The sequence below is a fragment of the Erinaceus europaeus genome, chromosome 2 (assembly GCF_950295315.1).
Source record: "Erinaceus europaeus chromosome 2, mEriEur2.1, whole genome shotgun sequence".
NCBI classification, from domain to species: domain Eukaryota; kingdom Metazoa; phylum Chordata; class Mammalia; order Eulipotyphla; family Erinaceidae; genus Erinaceus; species Erinaceus europaeus.
The window spans coordinates 131,224,936-131,236,111 of record NC_080163.1 but is presented as its reverse complement, the minus strand read 5'-3'; the positions used below and the strand labels follow the sequence as shown (position 1 = coordinate 131,236,111).

Genomic DNA, 11,176 nt, shown 5'->3' with positions numbered 1-11,176 from the left:
ATGAAAGTTGCTCCTGGAGGTCTAATACAGGTGTAGGAGGAGTTAGTGATAGAGGTGTTGCACAAAAATTTTGAAAAATTAATGTCATCTTTGCCCCAGTTTCATGAGAACTATGAACTGTAGATCAAATGCACTCAAATTTATGAGTTGGAAGGCTCAAAATGGTTAAAATGTTTTTTCCTTATTTAAATTTATAAATGCAATACATTCCCAAGTACGTTAGAGTCATTTTTGTGATTCTAGCCAACTGGTTCTAAAGTGTACAGAAAGACATAATAAAATAAGAAATAAACACCATGTAACTTACTATAGCACACAGTAATCAAGAAAATATGCTATTGGTAAAAGTATGGCTACATAAGTTAACATAATAGAACATTCATATATAAATCTATACAAATAGAGTTAGTATTAAAAGAAATAACCAGCAGAGTGCATGGCAACATAGAATGACAAAATATTTGAAAATTATATATCTGAGTAGGAATTACTATCACAAGTATACTTGGTACTATTAAAACTCAACAATAAACAAATAACCCAATTAAAATTCGGATACAGGATGTGAATACACAGTTCTCCAAAGACATATGTCCAAAAAGCACATGGGAGGATACTAAACATTACTAATTATATATGAGAAATATAAGTATAAACCAACAAGAGATGTCACCCTTATATCCATTAGGATGAAAATTATAAAAAGTAAAAATAAAATAGCAAAAGGAATTTTTGATTTGATAAGGCGGAGAAAAAATTGGAATCTATATGTACTATATGTACTACTGTGGCAAAATAAAGTGTGTGGTCACTGTCCTACTCACCATGGTGACATTTAGCCTTTCTTGTCTCTAAATAGGCATAGCATTTTTTTTTTATAGAGACAGAAAAATTGAGAGGGAAAGGGAGCTACAGAGAGAGGAACAAAGAGAGAGAGAGAGAGAGAGAGAGAGAGGTGAGAGATAGATAGATAGACATGCAGAATTGCTTCACCACTCATGAAGTTTACCCCCTGAAAAAAGGGACCTGAGATTTGAATCAGGGTCATTGTACACAGTCCTTGTACACTGGAATGCGTTTACTCAACCAGGTATGCCACTACCCAACCCAGGTACAGTGATAGTCCCCTTAAGTATTTCCATAATGATTTGATTAGATAACAAATGGCATATAGCATGTGCTCAATAAAATTTACCCCCACCTCAATAATTGCTTAATAGAAATTGTCAGTTTTCTTTTTTTTTTTTTTTTTGCTTCCATTATTGCTGGGGCTCAGTGCCTGCATCACAAATCCACTGCTCCTAGAAGCCATTTTTTTCTCTTTTGTTGTCCTAGTTGTTTTATTGTTGTGGTTATTATTGTTGTTATTAATGTCGTTGCTGTTGGATAGGACAGAGAGAAATAGAGAGAGGAGGGGAAGACAGAGAGGGAGAGAGAAAGATAGACACCTGCAGACCTGCTTCACTGCTTGTGAGGCCACCCCCTGTAGTTGGGGGGGGGGGGCTCGAACTGGTTTCCTTATGAAGGTCCTTGTGCTTTGCATCATGTGCGCTTCATCTGTTGCGCTACTGCCTGACCCTCTAGAAATTGTCAGCTTATATCTTTTTGCCCAACATATTATGTCTGAAAAATAATAAAGTCAGGGAAGTAGACCTAGAACACCTACACACAGATTTTTTTCCATTGCTTTTTTGTTGTTGTTGTTTGTATTAAAGTTTTTCTTTTCTTATTTCTCTCTCTCTTTTCCCAGATCTCTATAATGGGTGTGGAGCTGGTGGCGAGGCATACTCTGATATGAGTGCATCTTAGTGTGTGCAGTACAACTGGAGTTAGAAAAATTAAATCTAATTCTCAGAACTTATTAATTCTCTTACCTCAAATCATCTGAATTCCCTGTTCTTGTTTTCTCATCTGTAAAATAGAAAATGCAAAAGTATCTATCCTGTTTGTTTGTAGGCAGAGCTGAACTTATTTGTGGTTTTACAAGAAGATGCTTCTGTTATTTCCCCATGTTTCATTCACTCCAAAGCAAGGTTACTGCTGTTAAAAGCTTATGTTTCTTATGGTTTGTAATCCCCAAGAGGTATTTGAGAACCCCAGTATGCTATTCTTATGGAAGTTTAGCACATTATCTGTTAAATATCTTACCATTTATTTGCAAACTATTATTTTCCCTTTATGACGCCACTGATACACTTACCATTATGTGACATTCAGTCATTATTTATTTTATTTTTCTACTGCAGATATAGCAGTTAGTGTAGATGGACCAACCATTAGAGGGTGATTTTCTATAGTGATAGATTTTATTGAATTCTGAATTTAACTTTAGTCTTTCATCCTTAGACCAGTTGAATTAACACTTTACATTATTTAGGCTTGATGTGTGTTTGGAGGTGAAGAGAGTTTTCTTCAGTATCTTTCTCCCTTCTCCCCCACCCCACTTTTCCATTTGGGCTCTTGGGAATTGTTATTAAATTAAATAATTTGATTGTAGGATGCTACAGTGTGTGCACAGCATGATGTATTCATCAAGATAAATCTATCCACAGCATTCAATTTGTAGATTTGTACTCCTGATGCACTAAAATAAGAAATGTTAATTTATTGCAGACAATTTCCAGTTGATTTTAAGTATCTGCCAAACAGGGATGTCTGTTTCCAAGTGAGGAATTTCCATAATAAAAACCTGGGACCCTAGCAGAAAAGGATAGTTTTATATCAACAGAGAAAAACAACACCAAGTATTTTCCCTGAGGACGGCTCTAGCTACGTTTTACCAATGCTGTTTAGTTATTTCTGTCTTATTTTATGCTTTTGTTTGGCAACATAACACGATTTCACCTTAATGCCCTACGGAAGACTCAGGTATTAGCTCGGTATGTTGACTGGCTCTGCTCAAAGCTAGACCTCCAGAAAATCAGGAGGCTCCACTCCCCCGTGCTCCCCCCACTTACATCCAGAGGGGAGAAAGGGGTTAAGGATTATTGAAGAAAAGAGGAGAGGGGAGGGAGCCCGGAGGAGGCCCCGGGAGCAGCAGGCCGCGCCTCCAGGTCCAGCTTTCATCAGTGGCACAGCTCGGTGGAGCTCTGAGCGTGGCTGTGAATTTGGAGGAGATGCTGCTGTCAGTTTCTGGGTCCGCTGCGAGTAGTAGGCGTGGCCTCGGCAATGTGGATGCTTGTTAGAAAAGATGCTGGGTGCTTTTCAATGATTTCAGCGAAGAGACTAGTCAGTAGTGTGTGTGTGAGAGAGAGTGAGTGAGAGAGAAAGAGAGGAAGGGGGAGAGCAAGAGGGAAGGAGTAGGGAGGGGAGGAGGGAAAGGGACTGAGAGGTGCTGAAGACCCAGAGAGCCAGGAGAGGGACTAGGAACAGGGTCAGGGACAGGAGTGAAATCACTCAAAGAACTGCTCAAAATCTTTGAGAGGAGTCCAGAAAACATGAACATGGGGTTTGTCACTGGAGCTGTCCTGAATATGCTACTTCTGCTGTCTACTCAAAATTGGAATATGGTCATAGCTGGCAATTCTTGTAAGTATGCAGAAATGATTTAAAACTTGCAGGTGTGTGTGTGTGTGTGTGTGTGTGTGTGTGTGTGTGTGTAACTCATTGCAAAACTTTAATTCTGTTGTTTTTTGATTATTATTTGCAACTGAGGTTGCTTCAAAGCACAGTGCTGCACATGAAGCATCACTTAAAGATCTTGGAAATAAGACTGAGTTTACGCATGTCATTTCTCTTGGTCTGGTCAAAATATGCAAAATGTTATTTCTCTTTTTGTCTGTGAGCAGAATGTGATGCTCTTGTCTTTGAATATTCATTGAGAAAGCCCAGATTCTAGTAAAACATTAAATTAGCATCTTAACCAGGGAATAGCCTGTGAATGTCTTCATTTCTTATTTTATTTTATTTTTTTAGGATTACTGAATTTCATTGAAATTATGTCTAACAGGAAAACAACTGGAAGACTTTATGCTGCTTTTATGCTATTATGCTGCATTAGCTTAGATTACTGAAGTTTGCAATTTGGCAGGCTGATAGCTGGCTGTATCTTAAAAATGATGCCAGGATAATAACTAAATGTACTGCAGAATTCATGAACAGAATTGGTGGAGATGAAGCTGAATATTTAGAATTGTGCCATTTCAGATAAAAGAACAAAATATGAGTGTTTTTGAAAAGGGGGGCTCAGTTATGAAATTTTACATAAAAATAAGGTGTTCAGTTGATTTTTCAAAATTCTTCTTAGTGGTTGAATTTTTGACTTTGTACATTTGTAATTGAGTATTATTATTCTGAGTTAACTGATCCAGAGAATGTTTACTAAGACCTTTCTAATTTAAACACCATCCAAAATATTGTGCAAGAACTTTTATCATACACTTCCTAGTAAAGAAATAAAAAGTTTTAAAAGTTATATTTGGGTTAACATCTCTAAATGGGGGAATTGCCCCTTTTCTCGATGAACGGTAAAGAAACGTTGTAAAAACAACTTTTATCTCTCTTGAATTTTAAGGGAGAAGTTCATTTGCCTTTTAAGAAATGAGGCCTGTGGGTGAATTTATTTTGCTCCTCTCTAATTAGGCTGAGGTTTGAGGGTCACAGATAAGACACTTGCTGTGGCTCACCACTTGAGCACAATAAAAGGCACTGATGTGGGAAGAACACTTGCTAAGGACATCACTGACAAAAGTCAGATGTCCATTTGCATTGCACTATTACTGTGATTTTGTGTTTTCATTTAATTTTAGTTTATCTAGTGTCATGCTGTATCTGTAAGTTTGGAAGAAGACAACTTCACCCCAGATGCCACACTGTTTCAGGTTCTATTTTAATTTGGGTCAATAAGAATTCCACGAGTCAGTAAGATTTGCATATTTTCACCTGTGTGAAAATCTTGAAATGTTGTAATGGTAGCATTTAACAAACTTTGCAACAAACATCAGAAATGCAGACACACACACACAAAGTTTTGTAGAAAAGGCATAAGTAATTCATCGGCCAGCTACTGAGGTTCAACAAAGAAGGAAGGCACTAGAGGTCACTCTTACAATGTGAAGCACATCACTTGGAAAGCATCCTTCCCTTGAAACAGAGTAAGTTTGGCCTACAAGCAATCATTAGTCTTTCTAATACCCTGCCCATATTTAGGTTTACAGTATGTTAATGTGATTGATTTTGCTTGTAGTTGTTTATGTTTGTTTTGCTCAAGCCCAATAAAAGGCAATTTTACATCAAAAAGGTTTCTTTTGTAATATCTGGAGAGAGGAAAGATGAACTGTTGAGAAGAACCTATGGAACTGAATATTCATGGCAGGGCCTCTCACTCACAGTAAAAATTTCAATCTTGATTCTGTATTCTTTCAGTTCTGATTTAATCAGGAAAAGTTTGATGCTTTTTGAAATATTGATATATTTAGGGAGCCTATAATTTTTTTACTTATTGGAAAACAAGTATTAAAGTTGAAATTATATTAATTGTTGACAGTTCATAAAATGTCAAGAATTTAAATTATTTAAGACAATTAAAATTGCATTTAGTAATTTATTATAATGCTAATGTGTATGTTTGGTAGTAATATATATAAGGAAGCATCCATATCTTACTTTTTATCCTTCAGTATTTAGTAAACTTTTAGGGGAAGGAAGCACAGTCAGCTTATTGCTTTCTTAATACTTTTTTGGAAGAAAGATATGTTTGCCAGCAAAACTAAGTTGATTCAGTTAATCAACAGAAAGACTTCAATAGAAGGAGTCTATACAAACACATCCACAGACATGCACATATGTGTTAATGTTTTTCATGTGTGTATATATACGTATATCTACATAAGTCTGTGAAAACACTTGACACATGTACTAAGACTTTTTTTTTTAATTTCTGCTTATTCTCATCTGTCCAAAGATGAAGTGTGCTAAATGGATCACAATCTTTACCTGCCAGCACCAGAGTTGCCATTTCAGAAGCAGTAAACCAGTCCCAGTTCTTTCCTCTTTATTGTAGTCAATATAAGTTTGTATTATATTGAGAAGTTCCCTTTCTAAAAGTTTAGCAACAGAGTCTTATTGTAGGGCTTGCTCTGTGAGAAGCTGCATAGACAGTTTTTGTTTTCATTTGCTACTAAAATACATACAGTGAAAAGGACGGTAACTTTTGTAATTGCTTTTGTGAGTCTATATAGCATCTTTCTAAGCATTAGGTATTGTTGGAGAGAGAGAGAGACTGATTCACCACAATGGAAGAAGTAGGTATAAGTAATGGCATACAAGAATTTTTTAAATTATTCTTACAGATTATGCCATGAAGACCTTCCACTCTAAAGCATACAGAACTTTTATCTGGGAATATTTAGTGCCCACCAAGAACGTTTTGAATGACTTAATTAAAATCTAACTTCACCTTGAGTTCTTTCTCCTCTCTAACTGAAATTAAGGTTATACCTGAAGTCTTCTCTGAAAGAATCATAAAGAATATGCTAGAATCGGTGACAGCTGAAATTAATTTCTTAAGTGAATGATTGTTTTTATGGACTCTGTACTGCAAAATGAATGCAACTAGAGAGAATCTCATATTGTTCAAAGTCAACTTTGTAGTCCTTTCTAGAAGCTTCCTTCTTTTCCCTACCAAATCTTTCCCATAGCAAAAACAAACAAAAAAACCAAATAAGTACACAAAGACTGGAATGTAATAGAAAAGTATGGAGAAAATGTAATTACATGATACAATGCATAAAATGGTTGACTTTTATTTATAAAGGTGAGTTATCTACTTTGACTTAATTTTGTAACAGAGATGATGATTTATTTTCATTTGCTGGGTGCAATCTCTCCATTCTTAATGCATGTACCCTGAGTCACTTCTGCTAAGGGTACCCTCTAGCTATGGGTAGCACAGTTCACAGATAACATAGAAACTGTAAGATTTTTGCAAAAAAACCCATGGCTTACTCTAAATAATATATATTTTAATGTTTCTGAAGATTGATTTAAAAAATATTATAGGTTTAAATGAGAGAGAGAAACAGAGTGACCAGAGTACAGCTCAACTCTGATATATGGCACTGCTTATAACAAGAGTTTGAACCTCAGGCCTCGAGGGTCTCAAACATGAAATTCTTATGCTCTAGTGCTAAGCTAGTTCCCCAGACCCTAATTTCAGAAATTGTGTCATGCATATACAGTTCATTTGTGGGACCTAATCACTTTATTACGGTTGAGCTCATTTGCCTCTTCAGTGAAAACGTATTAGTGAGAGTGTTTAACATCACTTGTAAGACAATGTACTATTTAAGTTGGTAAAATATGACCTTTATATCAATTCTGACTAGTATCCTATTTTGTATAACTTGTGAGCTAAGAAAGGAGTTTACATCTTAAAATATTTGAAAATAATTCTAGAAAAATTTCTTTGTGTGACAAAATAATATGAAATTCAAACTCCAGCTGTTTACTAACCTCATTCAGAGACCAGTATGGATGTACTGGGAGACATCTCAATGTGTTAGAGTCCAGGATTTGCATGCTGGAGGCCCCCAAAGTTCCAAGTTTAATCCCCACTATCACCATAAATCATAGCTGAGTGGTACTCTGGTAGTGCGCTGTCTTTCTCTCAATATCATTCTCTCTTTTTCCCTCTCCCCCTCATAAAAATGAATAAGGAAATCTTTAAAGAGAAAAATAAAAAGGAGCCCTGTATAGCAAAATATGTATTCAATTATTATTACAATTTGGATTTTTGTCAGTAAAATTTTCTCAAAATTTATTTTCCATTTATTGTGTAATAACCTCAATTATTTACTTTTTTGGGAAATAATATATTGGGGAGTTTAATAGTTTATAGTACAATTGTTAGTACATGGGTACAATTTCCCATCTCTCTGTAAACAGTGTCTGCAGAACACTCTTACCCCAGCTTAGACTCTTTTCTATCATCATGCACCTGAACCTTAAGCCCTTTCTATCCCCTCTCTGTGCAATACATCATATTCAGTCCCAGTTTTACTTTGCAGTTTTCATTTCTGTCCTTGTTTCTTACATTCCACTTATAAATGAGATCATCTGGTACTTGTCTTTCTCATTTTGATCTATGTCATCTCACATCATACATTCAAGCTCCACCTGAGATGAAGCAAAAGGAGATGATAACATCATTTTAAAAGCTAAGATCATATATATATATATATATATATCTCACAAATTTCTTAGACATTCATCTGTCACTGGACAATTGAGTTCCTTCCACATTATGGCTATTACGAATTGTGCTGCTATGAATGTAAGTGTACATAGATTTTTTTGAGTAGGTGTTTTCGTTTCCTTTGGATAAATTCACAGGAGGGAAATTGCTGGGTTATAGGGTAGGTACATATCTAGTGTTTTTTTTTTCCACAAAGGTTGGAACAAGCTACATTCCCATCAGCAGTGTAGATCTGATCCTTTATAGGAAAATCTTGTTTACCCCTTTAAATTATATATAGTATCAATACTGATGAGACATGGAAAGTATAGAAATTATATTGCTCCTACAAAATTTAGTCTTATTTGAAAGTGTATTCAATTATTATTATGATTTGAACTTTGTTAGTAAAATTTTCTCAGATATACTCATAGAGTTGTGGTACTCAGTGTAATACTGTTATTGCCAGGAACTATAACAGAAGAAATCTTTTTCTGTAACTTTCAGAAAGTTTCAGTAGTTAAGGAACTAAAGGAGTACTTCTAGTTTCAAGTTATCCCATTGGTATAGGAGATTTAATAAAGTACATAGTCAATTACATGTTTGATTTTATTTATTAATTTTTATGCAGCATTGAGGAATGAACATAGTTTCTTGCATATGAATGATACTATTTAGTAATTTCATGGGTCCAGATTTTCATTTTTTACTTAAGGAGAGAAAAAGAGAGGAGAGTGAGATATGGGGGTGTGGAGAAAGGACCTCAGCACCAAACCACCATGCATAGAATTGCCCCCCTGGTGCTGTCCATGGTAATCCTATATGATCCTGGGACTTGAACTCAGAGCTCATACAAAGCAAAGTATGTACCCTATGATGTAACTTATCTCTTAGATATCTCTATCTATCTGTCTATCTATCATCTATCTATCTATCTATCAATCTATCTATCTATGTTATACTAAAATACATGTCTTTTTTAATAATGATGCTGTTATTGTCTTATACTTTCATAAATATAAAACATTTTTTATTCAAACTAATAAACTTGCATTTGTAGTCACTGGCTGTATGAGGGAGATGGTCTTATTAGAAAAGGTTCTTTTCTCTGTGGCTCTTCAAATGACAGCCTATCCAAAATTCTGAAGCCATCAAACTTTCTAGAACAAATTTAAAAATAGATTTTCATTTAAGCACTACCCACTGAGACTTCACAATAATTAAGCAGGTGCCTTTCACCTATTCATGCCAAAATAATTAATTTTTATGCAAATACCTTGTTCACTTGGAATTGTATTTACTTTTTACTTCCAACAAATGCTCATTGGCTCACTTTTATTTACATTAAACTGTTACTTGTAGCTTAAAAACTTATGTGATGATATACTACTAAAAATTTTTTATTCCAAGTTCCCTTTTAGCATTTTTCAAACTGATTGTCATTGTGTTAAAATATTTTATTTTATAATACTATTACTAACATATCAGCTCTAATAAAAATTCCCTATGTAATCAAAAGATCAGTTTCCATATCAAAGGCAGCCTAGACTTTACTGATATGTGCCTTTTTCTGAAGTATCATCAAGAATTGTGGTGAGGTTCATGACTACTGGAAATAAATGAGAAGTAGTAACATCAGCATTACATGAATGATTTTTTTCTAGCAATAAAATACTAGTTTTACTTTACAAGTATCTATTTTTTTCAGTTTGATGCTATTTTAGGATTTGAATCTTAGTTCAAATAAATCAATATTAGCATCTTGGTATTGTCAACTAGTAAGTCATCTGACCTTTAGTTAGCCAAAAAAGTTCTTCACCATCTCTTTCTCTCTCTCTTTTTTCTTTGTGAGGGAGATTAATGGTTTATAGTCAACAGTATAGTACAGTGATTTGTACATGTGTTTTCCACATGACAATTCAACCCGCTGTAGGTACTCCTCTGCCATCATATTCTAAGACCTGAACCCTCCCTTCAACCCCAGAGTCTTTTATTTTGGTGCAATACATCAAATGCACCATCTCTTTAAAAAATAATTTCCTTTCATTCCTAATAATAAAAACTTTAGAGAATGGGCTAACTCCTGGAAGCATTAAGAAAAATGGTAAAAAGTAGTCTAACATTGCTACCAAATTCAAGATATGCATATTCAGAATTTCATATTTCCATGAAATATTAAACAGTGAAGACTTTTATTTTAAAAAATATTTTTATTTATTAATGAGAAAGATAGGAAAGAGGGAGAAGAGAGAGAGAGAGAGAGAACACCAAACATCACTCTGGTACATGTGCTGCCGAAGATTGAACTCAGGACCTCATGCTTGAGGGTCCAATGCTTTATCCACTGTACCATAAGACTTTGATATTTTCAGTGGTTTTGTGTTTCCATTATAAATTAGGTTCTCCACCCCAATACTAGAACAGTTTTCCCAGTAAACTTTAGTATGGTATGGAAAGGGAGACTCACCACAGAATATTTCTTAAAAATAGATGGCTTTGTGGATTAATTATATTCATGTGGTAAAATGAGCTGTGTTGTTGGGGTGGAGGGATACATTCTCATAGGCTATATGGATCATTATTTTAATGGTTATTTTAATTAGGAATTTTTACAGTTACCTTTTATAAATAAATCTTTAAGTTCAAGTCTTGAATTATAGCCTCAAATGCTAATGTCAATTTGATTTTGGTTACCTTAAAATAAAAACATCTTAGAAATAACTATTCTCAACTAAATGTAGACACAGTTATAAGCTTTATGAGGTTGTGCAACTCTTACTGGAAAAAAATAATTTTATTTTCGGAAATAATGATTTTCATGATCACTTATGTCCCCATGATAGGTTTGCATGTAAGGCTCCCACCATCAACTAAATAAAGTCTTCCTCTACTATTATGCACTGGCTCCCCAATACTCTCATCCTGCTTTTGTCTCCTGCCATTAAAGCCCTTGGCTCAGCTGTAATTTCCATAGCTAGTCTAAATTTCAGCCTTCGATTTTCT

General features: G+C 34.8%; 1 protein-coding gene across 1 annotated transcript in view; it reads left to right on the top strand.

The window, feature by feature from the left end:
* The first annotated feature begins 3,325 nt into the window (after nt 1-3,325).
* The window catches only part of CNTNAP4 (contactin associated protein family member 4), a 340,865-nt gene continuing 333,014 nt past the window's right edge, over nt 3,326-11,176 (top strand). The window contains exon 1 of the mRNA XM_007527564.3: nt 3,326-3,528. Within this exon, the coding sequence (XP_007527626.1) occupies nt 3,438-3,528 (91 nt within the window). The 5' untranslated portion in view covers nt 3,326-3,437. The remainder of the gene's footprint in view (nt 3,529-11,176) is intronic.